General features: G+C 36.8%; 1 protein-coding gene across 2 annotated transcripts in view; it reads right to left on the reverse strand.

Moving 5' to 3' along the window:
• Usp15-31 (Ubiquitin specific protease 15/31) overlaps positions 1-16,593 on the reverse strand; it is a 218,192-nt gene extending 201,599 nt beyond the window's left edge. For both annotated transcript variants that reach the window (XM_083125500.1, XM_083125499.1), the window contains exon 1: positions 15,626-16,593. In XM_083125500.1, coding sequence (XP_082981626.1) covers positions 15,626-16,492 — 867 coding nt within the window. In that variant the 5' untranslated portion in view covers positions 16,493-16,593. The remainder of the gene's footprint in view (positions 1-15,625) is intronic.
• Between the last annotated feature and the right edge of the window lie 581 nt (positions 16,594-17,174).

Raw genomic sequence — 17,174 nt, forward strand, 5'->3', positions numbered from 1 at the left:
ATCACGAGTTAAGAGAACAAATGTCCGTAAAAACTTACGTGCCTGCATTCGTAACGGAGGTGCCCACTTTGAGCAAGACGTGTAATGTTCTTTAATTGTATTGTTCATTGATTCCATACACATGAAGATGAATGAAGTATTATTTCTTGTACACAAATGTAAATGTTAGCAACATTTGTACCTTGTTGGATAGCTGATGACTCAAGGAAGTAATTTAAGTAATTTGTACGGTTCGTGTCATACCATTTTTGTTATTAATACGTTGCCAAGTAAACTAAGAGTGCATTTTTTTATCATCACTTGTAAGTTTAGACCCACCCGGTACTTACATGTGATTGTTATTTGGAAAAAACTTTTTTTTTAAACGAACCACTTGTTTGTTAGCTATCAGAAAACGCTTAAATAAGTTCCCTACAATTATCAGTTTTTTCTCAATTCATCTTTTTATGTGGAAAATTGTCATTTTTAGAAAAAACAATAGAAACTCGATTATCTCGAAAACTACTAATTTTCGGACGGGGTATCATATGGTCAAATTTATTGCAAATTGTCTCTACTTTAACCCCTTTCAGGGAATACATCTAATTACCAGTCACCCTGTATGTATATATATATATATATATATATATATATATATATATATATATATATATATATATAATATTTCATGAATATCTGTGACATCACCCTGATAACCCCTGCCTGTCTGCAATTGGAATAGACAATATGTAACTACCCTTTCGAACGCAAATGTCACGTGTTTTTGTTTAAGCAGACTCCATTCATATCACGAAAGTAACGATGCCGCGAGGGCAGCTCCAACTTGTTCAATGGCTCTAAAACCCGAGGCCAAATACCGCGAGGAAGTGAAACACGACCTTAAACACTTCCATACGGGAGCAAATTCACTGGCCGTTTTGCATGCGTTTGCACGCGAAGGGGAACGTGGCATCAAAACTTACCGCTATAGTGGACTTAATCTCGCGTAACGTTCAAGTTAGGTTACCCTTGACAAGAAAGGTACGAACAAAGAAACGTATCATATCCTGCCCAGACATTCATATAAAGCGCTTGCACTGGGATAAACATGTTAAAACATGAGCAGGGGCAGTTGACAATTACGATCACGGGCGTCGCCAGAAATTTTCCTAGGGGGAGTCGAATCGAAGATGACGGACACCCCCTTCCGTCAAAAATATTGTGATACAGACCAGTGGCATATGCAGAAGTTTGTTAAAGAGGGGTTCATTTTTAAAATTATTGCATTTTTGGTATTTTAAATTGTTATTATTATTATTACTAGTAGTAGTAGCAGTTTTAGTTTATTTTAGCATCCAATAAGTTCATTATTTGAATAATATAGTACTTTTCACAACCAAGATTACTGATTACATAATAGTTACTTCTAACATTAGTAGCAGCAGGAGGAGCAGCAGGAAACGCAGTAGTATAAGAAGCTTCAAAACGTGTGAAAGTTACAAATTAACAGAGTTTCAGTGTTGCAAATTATGAAAGTCTCGTACCAAATTCGATATCTCAAGACCATTTTTAAACAATCACGCAAAATGAGGTGAAATAAAGTGCTTAGTTTATAAATTGAAAAAAGTAGATAGAAATTTCCAGGGGAGGGGGTCGAGCGACCGATTCAACCTCCCCTGCCGACGCCCATGATTACGATCTTAGAAAGCCATGAATCCAATTAAGATAAAGCTACACATTTTGAAATATAATCTTAAAAACATTTAATTTATTCATTGGATTGGATTATTCTTGCACCGGAGTGGCATTCCTCAAGAAGGCTCAACTGGTAACAACATGAAAAACTATGCAATACATTATAATATATGGCCGACTCTACCATATGGCCACAGATTTTAAAATTCGGCTAGCAATAGTGCAATGATATGTTTATTATTGTGATTTAATGATACGCGTGATACAGAAAAAACATAAATATTAAAAACACATGTGGTACTCCATATTTTTAAAAAAGGTAATGGAAATTTCCATACGCGAACTCGAAATATTAAATATATACTTATTTAGAACTGAATTTGAAAAATTCAGGCATCTTTGCGACCTGTATTTTTCTACCCCCGATTGTGAGGAATGATCCATACCCTCCAAACATAAAAAAGGAGTCCCTCTGTGAAATCAAAAACTAAGAATAACGAACAACAGTGACATAACATCATTAATTAAGAATAATGAAAACAGTAACATGACATTTAAAAAACATTATTAATTCATCTGTATTCATTAATTCATCATTATTAGTAGACTACATATTCCGACCTAAAAGAGATGATGAAACAACCGGTGAGTGGGGAAGATGTTGGATAACACTGAACTGACCATTCTATTTTCAACTCTTGATATTATTAGAATAATTATATGAATAAGACTTGGTGGATAGGCCATATAGCACGAATGAGAGAGGTTAGAAAAGTTTACGGAGTTCTTGTTAGATGTCAATATTAAGATGGGTCTGATGGAATTGGTAAGGATGGTCAAGGGTGGATTGATCTTGCCGAGCAGAGAGACAGGTGAAACACGTATGTTGTTGCGGCAATAAATATAATGATAAGGTTGAATGATCATCAGATGAAATAAATGAAGAACAGTATCATTATAAGACATCAATGAAGTAGCCGGAAAATAAACCAGAATTCGAGCACTGAACGTGCGTATTCGTCGAGGTGGTAGTTAAATTAATACCGTAGTGTAACACTTACCTCGTGATCTTTTTAATAAAAATGTTACGTAGTGTAAAACATAAGATGCTGCTCTGAAACAATGGACTTCGTAGTCCAGCTGCTACGCTAACGTGGTGAGAACCCGGAACTGCTTTGTTTGAATCCTATGTAAATTATCTACGTCAGGAATTAATTATCCAGTTTTCCTGTAGAACGTATGACCAATGGAATAGAAGTATAAATACACGCACGGGTGGCCAGAGTTGGAGTTGCCCAGCTCGGAGCCCTCTGTGGCCTGTTTGAGGCATCTTAGAGCTGAAATTTGGCGAATCCACTATGCAGACCATGCTGAAGAGGATGGCGATATACAAAAAATAGTTCAATTTTCCGCCATCAGGTTGGGGTGTGGCGCTGTGCTTCCATGATGGGTTGTAGTAATGACGTAAGCTCGCGCGCTAGTCGCAGAATATTGGGAACAAGAGTATCTATCCGCCACTGCAACAGCCACTTCGGTGACAACTTCTTCTGCAGTCGGCCGGCGGCCCCTTCCTGCTGCAACACCCAGATCTCCAATCTCTTCAAATTTCTTTATCATCTTTCTTAACCCATGCGTCGTCATGGGCTTTTTTCAAGTCCTTTCGCATGACGATAACCTTGTAGTGCAGCTGCACTATTACTACTGTTCTGATAAAACAACATCCCCGGCATGGTGATCACTTACGAACTTTCGCCGGCCCCCGTGGCGGAGTGGTTAGCACATCGCGCTACGACGCCAGGGTTCCCGGGTTCGAATCCTACCCTGGGCATAGATGTTTGTGAGTGTCCATTCATCATATCATCACTCATCCCCATCTTCGCAAATTAGCCAAAAGTGGCACAAAAGGCGAAGTAAAATAAATCAAATCAAATCAAAATCAAATTCCGAACTTTTGTTCAGCACTCACGTTAAGTGATTTAGCTGAGTTATTAATAAGAAAGACATTTGTTAGTGACTGGAAGTTGCGAGAAAATAATCTCTCGTTTATTGCAAGATTGCAAGGTAAAGGCAAATCCATAACCAATTGGAGCAGTTTGCTTCATTGTTGCAGCCCATCATGGAGGTGCGGCGCCGAATTTCGGCCTGGTGGCGGAAGGTTGAACTATTTTTTAATCGTCATCCTCTTCCCCATGGTCTGCATGGTGGATTCGCTATATTTTAGGGTTCTACGATGCCTCAGGCAGGCTGCGGAGGGCTCTGAGTTGGGTAACTTTAATTCTGGCCACCCGCAGGGGCGGCGCCAGAAAATTTTGACCGGGTGGGCATGATCCATATATTGATGAATTAGGGTGGGCAGATAGAAAGTATATGCGTTTCACAAACATACCTCTCTCCCTCCCCTCCTGATTTGGTTTCTATTTCTCTCTTTGTATTTTCTTTATGCTGGTGTACCTACATTTTCTTATTTATCTTCTTGTGTTCCCCCTTTCTCTCTCTACCCATCTATATATTATCTATATATCTATTTCTCACACACATATGCAAGTGCGCGTAATCCTTTCATAAATTTTAATCAAATTTGTCATCTGAATTCTCTTTATTCACTCCACTCTAGAAAAAGTTGGCGAAGGGACTTGATGCCGTCACCTACTGAAAAAACACTTGGGAGGTCTTAGTCCAGGCTCATTACCATGATTTTATTTCGGGGGGAGGGGGCTCATCCTGTATCAGCAGCCGCTATCTAAAGTCGGAAAAGGTGGGAGGGTAGAAACCCTGAAGATGAATTTCTCAGTGTATATCAACTACTGTCTAATCCTGTTAAGGAAGTAAAGTTAATTATCGCTAGACACTATTTACACTATGTGTGTGTCGAATTTCTGGGGCACCTCAGCCTCCTTAGCCCTCCTTTTGGCTATGTGCCTGTCTTGGCCTCTCAAAGATCTGTTGCTGCTCAGGGTTTTCCCCTCTGTCTCATTTCTTGTCTTTCCTATGTCAGTCTGGATATAATTACCTAATTCTCTCTCATTTAAGTCCCCATTCCATTCATTGTTTCTGCCTGTTCATGCTTTCAACTGCTCACTGTGCACTTCGCTTACTTGTTGTGGATATACTGTATTGTTCCTTTAAGTTAAGAAGGAATTTTCATACTACTTTATTAGGTTAACGCGTAAATAACAGTAGGGACATACTGTTTAATTCATGCGAAAATTATGAGAGGTATGCAAGAATTCTTTACCAATGCAAAAGACAGTGAAAGTTATTCGGTTACAAGAAGTATTTATTGTGAAACCAGTGTCGTTCCTAGGAGAGGGGCAAGGCTTTGCCCTACATGGAGAGAAGCCGCCTAGCAGCAAAAATATTTGAAATGTAATTTTAGCATACCCGGTGGAGGCACATAGTGGTTTGGATTCCACTTTATACTGTAGGTCCATTCCTCATTACTTCACACAAAACTAAAAAAAAAAATCAAATGTAATTTTAGCGTTTTAGATTCGGAAAGCAATTTATGCCAAAATTCAACATTTTCAGTTGTGCAAGTTTCAACTGCTCTCCTTTATTGGCCACTATTAACGTCCTTTACAAAACGAAATACTTTGTCTTTGGATACAAGACACATGCTGTGTGTGCATTAGATATTGAAGAATGGCGACAGAAGCGACAACAGTGAAGATTGATTTTGTTTTCTCGATAATTCAAATGAATGATGTTGAATATCCAGTTATAATATTGTGAGTTTTAACTGGAAAGAGTTCTGCTTGTTGGATAAGTGTTAATGAATGGTCCTTTTATTTGGCTCATGGGGGTTTAGAAATTGATAAGTGCATATGAATCTTTGCATTTAATTAATGTCTTATTGTGAAAGTTTTAAAACACACAAGGAACGCACAATTTTTGATCATTCTGCATTAAACCTTCCCAGCATAAAAACGAGAATTTTCACACAAGATATCACTGAAAAATAGTAAAAATAAAGGAATTTGCGCAAAATGAATATTGAAAAATCGATGCAATTACGGAAGCGATCGCTTACTGAAGTAAATCTTCATCTGGCCAATGCAGGGAAAATGGTCGATAAGGTTCAATAGAAATATGCATAGCACTTGGGAAAAGAAATACTTTTACATACTATAATGTGGAATGTAATTTGAACGACCCACGCAAAGCGTGCCCCACGTTGTGGTCGCCAAAGAACTGACACGACCCACTACACGTCCTCGTTGGGGGCGGTAACAATCAGAAACGGGCCCCACTATCTGAAACATTCCGGGTTCGACGTGGCAGACACCCTATATCTGAAACGAGCCTGTTCAGCGTTAATCACTGCAACGAACCGGGTTCGACGTTGTGACCGTCATCAGTACTCAGATTTACCCATAATGTTAACTCTATTCTAGCCTGAGTTATGTGGCTCTTAAGCACTCAGGGTTCGGTTATAAGTAATGAATGTTCGCGTCGGCTTAACAAGTTTATTACACTGGGGGTAAATGTAGATATCCGCACGATCTCACTGCACTTCGTCGTTCCTGAAGTTCCAGGTTCGAAGCTCCTCGGCTTGCATCTTGGAGAGAGAGGACAGGGACCATTCAATTTTTCCTCTTTTGAGAAACCAGAGGCGGGTAAGGGACCTTATTTTTCTTTTGGGGCATTGGAATGCAACTTTGTTGACATAGGGGACAATAGGGCATCAATTTAGCGACTCAAGGAACATTTAAATCTGCTTTCCTAGTAACCAAAGATTTGATTTTTGATTTGATTTAGTTTATTTTACTTCGCGTTTTGTGCCTCTTGGCTAATTTGCGAAGATGGGGATGAGTGATGAAATGATGAAATTGATGAATGGACATTCACAAACAACCAAGCCCGACCGGGATTCGAACCCGGGACTCTTGGCGTCGCAGCGCAGTAACAAAAGAGTAAGATCAACAAGCAAAAGAAATTTACTATAATAGATAAGGCTTAGTTAACGTTATTTACTTTAAATAATAATTTAATAACGCTAAACTGAAGACAGTAATTAACAACTGCTTATTTTACCCTTTAAGAAAATTAACTATCGATGAGCATCACCCTTCATATAACCTACCTGGTAGGCCGAGAAATATGTTATCACTCGTATAATCTACCAGAGTAGGCCTAAAGATGTAGCCATTTCTACTTCGACTGTTGTGAGATGTATAATCTACTAGTAGGCCGTCTCCCAACAGTAAATATGTCCACGAGCTAAACCGTAACCCAATACAATGCGTATAATCTACCTGTAGGCCTTACAAGGAGTACGTTTCTGTTCTACAGGCAGGGCACACTGTAGGAGGTTGAGCTTTAAACAATGCTTATGTTCTACCTGGTAGGCCTAGAAATATTGCTATCACTCGTATAATCTACCAGAGTAGACCACACTGTAGATAACCCTCTTGTATCTATAAGCACCTGTGTGCTTGCAAATGCTGGGCTATTTTGCGGGAGCAGAGCTCGACCATGAGTCGCCGAAGAGCCAACACAGACTCACTGACCGGGGCCGCGTTGCTGCTTATATACAATTCTGAGCGCAGCGCCAGCGCCTCTAGTGGATACTCGTGAACTACGAGAGCGCTGCTTAACATTGAGTGCCATCTATACAGGTTAAAAATGAACTCGTATTAGAACAATAACGCTCCCTAGTGATTTATGGTCGAATTTCTTTTCCTACCAAGCATAGCAGTGAAATCCTATGCAGAAGGGATAACAGATAAGATAAGATTACACAATGCTATTCAACAATAACAATAAAAAAGAACAAATTCATCAACTTGTGGCGATCTTGCAGGATCGTTAACAATTTAGAGCAAAACATCCATCAAATTTGCAATTCTTCTCTTGTTCATAGCGCTTTAAAACTCTTGGAAAAAGTTATTTACATTTATCACCACAGGCGTCAACGTTAGGGGTCACTTCCTGCCCCCCAAATTCCTCAAGAAGTATATGCAGTACATTATAAAGAAATATTGTTGTCAATCTTGCCCCCTCCCAAATGTTTGTATGAAGTTGGCACCCTTCGATTGTTATCATACTCTCGAAATATGTAAAACACGCATTACCCAAAACGCTAGGATAAGAAAGCATTGTCATGGATCTGTTTCATACCATAATGTGTTTTTATTTACCAGTTTGGTATTTTTAAGATATTTGTTCCATCCTGAATGATTTTGTACTCCCCACCTCGGAAAACGTGCACTTTGGTTATAGCCAGATATTGCACTACTTCTAACCACAAAAGTATTAACTGGATCATGTTTCAAGTTTTAAATGAGAGTTACATTTGACAGGTATTATTTATAGTCATACTTTCTATTATCGACAATATTCATAAGAAAAATGTGCACGGCGTCAAGACAAGAATATACTTTTTCTTATTGAAGCATTCATATTTTCCTAATCACTTACATCTTGAATTTGTTCAGGTGGGCAGACGAATTTTCCGTTGGGTGCTTACCCACCCTCGCCCACCTCTCGCGCCGTCCCTGTCCACCCGGTACGTAAACTGATTTTAATTTTTTACATTATATTATTTATATTTACTATTTATACCACAGCGGCTTCAATTCGTGAAGTGAAAAAACTCCTGGGCTATTCAAGTTTATTATTGCACATTATGGTGCATTCCCAGAGACAATTACAATTACAGAACTTAAAAAAAACACCTTGTTTTTTTTAAGTTCTGTAATTCTGTAAAGTTCTGTCCTCACGGCTAGCGCTATAGGTGTCGTTATAAACAACATTGTGCTTGACTTAACGTAACGTAATTGTGTTAATTATGTTATGTCTTAATAATGATTTATGTGTGTGTGTGTGTGTATGTATGTGTGTGTGGTGTTTATATTGTGTAGTAGTTGTGGTGTGTTTGTGTTTATATTGTGTTATAGTTGTGATGTGTTTGTGTGTGTCTTGTGTAGTAGTTATGCTGTCTAATGTGTTTGTGTTCGTCTTGTGTAGTAATTGTGCTGTCTAATATATTTGTGTTTGTCTTGTGTAGTAGTTCCTCCATTCATATTGGGGGTTAGGCGTAGAGCTGACAACTCTGCACTGTAAAAAGACATGTCAAGAAACAGAAATATAAGGCCATGGATGTTCCCAAGGTAAAATATTCCGGAGGTAAAATAGTCCCCCGTTCGGATCTCCGGGTGGGGACTACTTTGGGAGGTCCCTGGACTAAGGATAAGATCTACGTTAGGAATAAGGATATTAAATTAGGCACCTGGAATGTTCTGAGCCTTTACCGGCCTGGAGCATTTCAGTGTACAGTTAATGAGATAGGGAAGTATAAATTAGATGTAGTAGCTGTCCAGGAAGTTAGGTGGCCAGGAGAAGGGAATTGTAAAACTAAAAATTATACTTTTTTCTATGGTGGTACTGAAAATCATAATTTTGGAACAGGCTTTTTCATAAATAATAGAATTATCTCGGCTCTTAAAACAGTAGAATTTATTAATGATAGGATATCATATGCAGTTTTACAGGGTAGGTGGTGTAGAATTATTTTAATAAACATACATGCACCAACGGAAGATAAAGATGATAATACTAAAGATGATTTTTATGCAGAGTTAGAACAGGTCTTTGATAAATTTTCTCAGTATGATATGAAAATTCTGTTAGGTGACTGTAATGCACAGATTGGCAAAGAAGAGACATTTAAACCCACGATTGGTAAAGAAAGTCTTCATGAATTAAGTAATGATAATGGTATAAGATTGATTACTTTTGCAACCTCAAAGAATTTAATTGTGAAAAGTACCACTTTTAAACATAAAAATATCCATAAATATACCTGGTCTTCTCCAGATGGTAAAACTCATAATCAGATAGATCATATTCTCATTGATAAGAGAAGGCATACTAGTATAATTGACGTTCGTACACATAGAGGTGCTGACTGTGCCAGTGACCATTATTTAGTAATTGCTAAATTAAGAGAAAGACTCTCAGTGATAAATCATAAGCAACAAAATCTAAAAGTTATAAAATTTGATACAGGAAAGTTTGCTGATGAAAGAATTAAGAAAGATTACCAAATTAAACTGTCAAATAGATTTGATGTTTTGCAGGATTTAAATGATGATGAAAATATAAATGAAACAGACGTAAATAAGAATTGGGAGCACATACGTAATGCAATAGAATCAGCAGCTAAAGAAAGTATAGGATACCATAAACCAAGAAAAAGTAAGTCATGGTTTGATAATGAATGTCATAATCTAATAGAAATAAGAAATCAGGCTAGACTTAGGTGGTTAAATAACTCCGATGATACAAATCTAAGCAATTATAATAGAATAAAGCGAGAAGTTAACCGCACGTTTAGAAGTAAAAAAAGAGATTACTTGAAAAGCAAAATTAACGAAATTGAAACAAACAGCAAAAATAAAAATATCAGAGATTTATATAAAGGTGTAAATGAGTTTAGAAAGGGGTGGCAACCTAAAGTAAACTTGATAAAAGATAAAGACGGTGATTTTCTAGCTGACCCAAGCGATATTCTAAATAGATGGAAGAACTACTTTAATGACCTTTTAAATGTCCATGTAGGAGATAAATCAGAAGTAAATGAAGTCCACACAGCAGAACCTTTAGTTCCAGAACCTAACTTGACTGAAGTTAAAGATGCTATTAAAAGGCTAAAGAATAACAAAGCACCTGGCATTGACTTAATACCAGCTGAGTTAATTAAATATGGTGGAAATTCATTAATATGTCAAATTCATAAATTAATTTGTTTAATATGGAATAAAGAAGAAATCCCTCAACAGTGGAAAGAATCCATAATTGTTCCTGTGTTTAAGAAAGGTGATAAAATGAACTGCAGTAATTACCGTGGAATTTCTCTACTCTCAACAACATACAAAATATTGTCTAACATTCTTTTAACAAGACTAACCCCATATGCTAATGAAATTATAGGTGATTATCAATGTGGATTTAAACGTAACCGATCAACTACAGATCAAATTTTTCACATCAGACAGACACTTGAAAAAAAGTGGGAATATAATCAAAATGTCCATCAGCTATTCATTGATTTCAAAAAAGCATATGATTCGGTCAAAAGAGATAAATTATATAATATATTAGTAGAGTTTGGAATACCTAAGAAGCTTGTTAGTATGATAAAAATATGCACCAGTGAAACAGAAAGTAAAATTCGTGTGGGTAATAATGTGTCTGACAAATTTACAATTCATGATGGGTTAAAACAAGGAGATGCATTATCTCCATTGCTCTTTAATTTTGCCTTAGAATATGCTGTAAGGAAGGTAAGAGAAACTAAAGAAGGACTAAAATTAAATGGTGTGACTCAGTTGTTAGCATATGCAGATGATGTAGACTTACTGGGGGATGATGTGAATACAATTAAGAATAATGCTAAAATATTTTTCAAAACTGCTAAAGAGATAGGTTTGGAAGTTAACAAAGAGAAAACTAAATATATGCTTACAGGCCGAAACCAAGTGTTAGGTAATAATGAAAATCTAATTATTGATAACAACTCGTTTGAACCAGTTTCCAAATTCAAATACTTAGGAGTAATATTAACAAATGAAAATTATATTAAAGAGGAAATAAAAAGTAGACTTAATTCAGGAAATGCATGTTACTTCTCTCTTCATAAACTTTTGTCTTCTCGTTTAATATCTAAGAAACTAAAAGTTAAAATATACAAAACAGTAATTTTGCCTGTAGTATTATATGGGTGTGAAACTTGGTCCCTTACATTGAAAGATGAACATAAATTGAGAGTATTTGAAAATAAGATCCTTAGGAAAATATTTGGACCTAAAAGGGATGAGGAGACAGGTGAGTGGAGAAGGTTACATAATTTAGAACTACATAATTTGTACTCGTGTCCAGATATTATTAGAATAATTAAATCAAGAAGACTTAGGTGGGCAGGCCATGTGGCACGAATGGGAGAGGAAAGAGGAGTTTACAGGATTCTTGTTGGGAAACCAGATGGTAAGAGACCTGTAGGAAGGCCAAGACGAAGATGGAGGGACAACGTTGAGATGGACCTAAAGGAAATCGGTAGGGATGGGAAAGAGTATATAGATCTTGCTCAAGATAGGGAAAGATGGAAGGCCTGTGTTGCTGCAGCCATGAACCTTCGGGTTTAAGAAGGCTAGGGAGTTAGTTAGTTAGTTAGTTATTAATTCATCTGGTTTGCTAAGATGAATAGAAATATAGAACCCAAGCTAATTATAACAACTCTGGCTCACAGACACTGGTTTGAGTCCTGGCATTTTTCCTTAAATATCTACACAAATTTTTGAAAAATATTTTACATTTACCATTGAAGTATTTTTACACAAAAAGTGCATCGTCTGAAACATATTTTTGCAACGCATTTTGCAATTAGGTTTATATATAGAGGGTTTTTTCTGGTGGTATGTCTTACAGCCACCTTCTTATGAAAGAGAACAATTATAATTTAACGAAAGAAATGTGTATATGTATGTGTGTGTTTGATTACATTAATGTATGATCATGTCATGAAAAATAACAATGACAAACCAACTTGAAGAGTATCAAAACCTTTCTTCCTTCAAAAACTTATCTTCAGAAACATACAAAAGCATGAAAAGCACTTTCACAGTATATAGAAAGGATATGGGTATATGGTATTATGGTAATGAAATCCAACAATCGTATCCTACTTGTGTAAAGTAGTGTTTTTAAATGTTTGTACATTTTCTGTATCATGTGTATTATTAAATCAGAATAATAAACATGCCATTATTTTTTTCTCTGTAGCTAGCTCAATTTTAAAATCTGCTGCAATATGGTAGTCTGCCATATAATGCATGTGTTACCAGTTGAACCTTTATTAGGAATTCACCCTGGTGCAAGAGTTAATTACTTTTAATCCAATTTCATATTAATTAATAAATTACATGTACATGTTTTAGGATCATACTTCAAAATATGTAGCCTTAGTTGGGTTCATCCTTAGGTCAGCTTTAGACGAAAGCATTTCCTTTAACATTTTTTCTAGCATAAATGCTTCACTACGTAAATGCTTCCAGAAATCTTATAGCAGACAGTACTTTGCATGGAAGCATTTCATGAAATATTTCGATTAGCTTTTGCAATTACAATGTATAACATATACAGCATGAAAGGCACATTGAGTTACACCATATATGGTGAGTGCACGGTGTTTACAATTGAAACAACTAAAATATTCTTCCATATGTCTACAGTAAATGTTGTAAAGTATGTATTTAAGCAGCGCCATTGTTTTGTACTTCTTACAGTTTATATGAAACGTTATTTATTTCAGTTGAATAGTTATCGGCTTTTAAAAATGTGAAGTGATACATTATTTACATCTCACGAGGCCGCCATCACATCTGAACTCGTGACCTAGAGGTTGCTTTCTGATTGGTTATGCTATGAAAAATCCTACGGAAATAGGACCGATCCTATCCTTGAGAAATGCCATAAAATATGCCATGGTATCTAAAATGCCATAAGATTTTTCACTTTACATAGTAACATTTTGGTCATGATGTAAATGTTAAGAAAAATGTTTTCATCTAAAGTGAGCCTTAGACCATATTTGCCCCTCCCCTCCAAAAAAAAAAAAACAATAAAAAAAAGCTGGCTACTGACAAAAATGGGCTGGCACCTGAATTAGTTTATTCTACCCCTGCTCCCACCTAACATACTCGCATAAATACATAAGAGCAGATGACAAAAATCGTCCTGCACCCCAAATATGTATAGAATTAGATTCATCATCCTAATGTGGAGTTCGACAATCAGAATTTGGGCCAAAAAGTTGCACAACGTGGACACATTGAAATACATGACGACAAATAAGGTTGAACAGAGCAGAACTGAAGAAAAAAACACACACAGTTTTTATTGACAGAAAATTGGGCCCAAGTTCCTTTTGTTTTATTGCGATTTCATCATGCTACGAATGCAATTTTTACATGGTTCGATTTCGATGTACGTCTGTTAACACATACTGTGCAGTTTTAGCGATTACTTAAGGTTTTGTTCAATATAGTATGCTTTCGTGGTTAGGTTAGGTTCCCTTAGCATTAAACTAAAGTCCCTAAATGCATTCTACTAAGGTTCCGATTTACTTCTACATTCATTCCCACGCTTCTACGATATTTACGGTCGCTTCTTGGCGGAGAATATCTTGTCCATGAGAAGTGCGTAAGGTAATTATCAAGTTGTTTTTCTTCAACATAAATAACTTTTTTCGAGTCCAAACAGTGCTCATTACTTTAAGGAAGGTTCAAATTTTGTGCGACAATGATTTCCAAAATTCTACGATAATTAGTCTTTGTGCTAGGAGAAATCATAAAACAATCAGAACAGTTACCGAAAATTGTCTTGAATCCCATTTTGTGCTCCTTGTAGACCTATTTGTCTTACGAAAGCTATTCAGGAGGAAATATATTATCTTGTAGTTTAATTTGCTTGTTAATTCTCATATATTTATGATCAAAAACCAACTGGTGGCACTAAGCTAGAATGATTTGAATCTCATTCTTATTTTATTCCTAAAATAACATTAATCATGTATAGCAGTTATAAAACATGCCTATTTCAATTTCATTATACACACATACTGTTTTACACATTCCTGTAACATTCTGATGCTTGAGGGGGCAGTTTATAATGTAATGCACACCCTAAAGTTTATCAGAAATAACCTTCCCAGTATAATTCCCCAGGTACATGAGACAACAAAAGTTTTATAGTGCAAATACATGAACTTGTGGAGCTATGGGAGTTGTTTTTACAAGGTGTGTAGTACAATGAGGAACATAACTGTGGCTAATGTTCTAATGGGTTGCGGAAGTTGTGATGCTTGAAAATTTGGTAAAACTGTCAAAGCCGGGAATCGGATTTCTTCAAATTTACAGGAGAAAGTACTTACGGAATTGAGTTTCTGTGTAATTTCGGAAGGTCGTAGAAGTGTTTTCTCGCATTTTCAATGTATTTGGCCGCTAATTCATGTATTTTTCTATAATAATCTCCGTCCGATGCACGAAAGCTGTTGCTTGCATTTCCATCCATGTACTTGAACTGAATGTTGCAAGCATCTGATGACGTAATCCCCGGTAAGTGTTACCAAACACACAGTTTTTTCACTACATTGCCCAACCTAACCTTACCGTGATGGTGTGTGGGTCTATTCGTGGATGGTTATACGATCCAGAATGGTTTTGGGGGTTATTCGTGGATGGTCATACTATTCCGAATGGTTTTTGGGGTTATGCGGGAATTTTTCTGTAAAAAGGTTGAAACACTGCTTTGCTGTTTGAAACACAACGCTAGTCAAGATTTGCCCGCCATTTTGCATGTTTAGGAAGCGAGAAAAGAACAAACAATAATTACTCGATATGTCGACAATAGATACTAATTTCGTTAAAAAAAAAGCGAAATCCCTTGTTAAACAATCTTTCGCAATGCAGAACAAATAAGTAAGTACAGAATAAACGAGTTACAGCCGATTCCCAGCTTTGACAGTTTTACTGAAAATTTTAGCTGCTGCTAGAAATATGCTTTTGGCTTAAGAGGACCAGCCACTAAGGCAATGTAACCTACCTATTCACATTATTTCGTAACGTTTTTAAAAAATCGTGCAGAGGACATGTACAAACTTAACTTCATAAATAGCCTGAACAAATGGCAACTTGCTACAAATTATTCACAGGAGAATATGTGGAACAGTAAAAGCATTCAGTGTGCCTCTTTAGTATGTGCTTTTATCCATGCAAGCGATTAATAGGATGTAGAGTGTGTGTGTGAGTATAATGATGAGTTTGGCATCCAGCAATTGGAAGTTGAATTTTTCTGTTGATTACAGGGTTTGGTTCAGTGGGACACAGAATGTGTGTGGTCATAATATAACATTAAAATTATTTCTTTAATATATATACTTTATATTACTTACCTTTATCGTCTTGTATTTCCTTTTTGTTGCAGTATTTAAATCCTCGTGCACTTTATCCAAAAGCCAAATAAGAAACTCTTGTGCATCATGTTGGTTACTTCCTGTAAACTGAGTTGAGTATTTATCCACAACGTTTTTGAACTGATTTGAAATCTCTGGATCATACTGACACGACCAGATTGACTTAAGTAGCAATGCCAATTGCTCTGTCACCTCACCTTTTGTGCCATACTTTTTTGAGTTTAACTTATTTCTGCGAGACAAATCTACCTTGTATTGGTCCAGCACAAAGTATTCAGCTAATATATCTGTATGACTCAAACACTGCAACACTGCATTAATAAAACACGTATTGCCATGATTCCTCAAACCTGTAACACCTGGTACCTTATCACTAAAGTTTAGATGGTTGGGTCGAGTAGGAGGAACTCTGATATCATTAGTTGACAATGAAAAGTCAGCTCTCCTCCTCTCGAAATTGTGAATGTTCTTGTTGTTTTGTGCACCTACAGAAGACATATGTTGCACCATTTTATTGAAAAACTTTTTCAAGGAGGGTCTTCGAAATAACTTCTTTTTTGGTTTGAACGAATCATACTGCACGTCCGAAATAGTTTGCACACTCGAATGCTTAATGACACCATCTCTTCCTTCTTTATGTTTTCCTTTCCTTTTATTCGTTCTATTGGAGACAAATGGATTACGAGGCAACGTGAAAGTACGTTTTAGTTTATTCTCTGCATAGCCGTTGTACTGCCTCTGATCAAAGCAATCACAAGCGTTGTTTATTAACCTTGTTTCTTCTCTGTCGAGAAGTTCACCTTCCGATGAGGACTTTATGATTTTTCCTGAGGTCCTCTCCGACATGTTATACACTCTACAAACACCACACACATTTACGACACTGCACAACTACGAACTTAAAACTACAAACTTCTGCAACACTCCACTACCACCTTCCGGCACTGCAGCCATCAAAACACAGTGGATTGTGGGATTACGCAGCTATTGCGACAAGAAACGTTCCTTCTGTTATGAAACAACTGCCTAACTTTAGAACAGTTGACTGTTGTACTCCGCTAACCGGCGGGAAATCGGAGGAACACCGAATGCACCAGATGGGAAGGGGGGCGGACGCCAGTCGTCAAGAAAAACTAAGCGAATAAGTAATTGTTCTTTTAGCCTAAACATGCATCTTTGTATGGTTGTTATGGTATATTAAATCAATGTGACTGCGCCCTTAAAATCCTCGCACCATTTGGCATTTGCCTTTCCCCCGCTATTTCTTCTGTTACTATTTCGGCCTCGTGAACTGCATATGCAACAGCACTTTTTCCGTGTAGAAATTAGGCGTGTGCGGGATACCGGAAATTCCGTACCGGGACCGGTAAAAATAATTCCATGCTTTAAATCAACATAGGATGTAGAACAAAATATGACATAATGACGATAGGGATGGACAATTTGCCTACTATTATTGTTATTATCTTTGCCATTTGCTGTACAGTAGACAAATTGTCCACCAGCATTAATTTTATTATTTTTTTTT

Source organism: Lepisma saccharinum, chromosome 7, assembly GCF_977018435.1.
Source record: "Lepisma saccharinum chromosome 7, izLepSacc3.1, whole genome shotgun sequence".
Lineage (NCBI taxonomy): Eukaryota > Metazoa > Arthropoda > Insecta > Zygentoma > Lepismatidae > Lepisma > Lepisma saccharinum.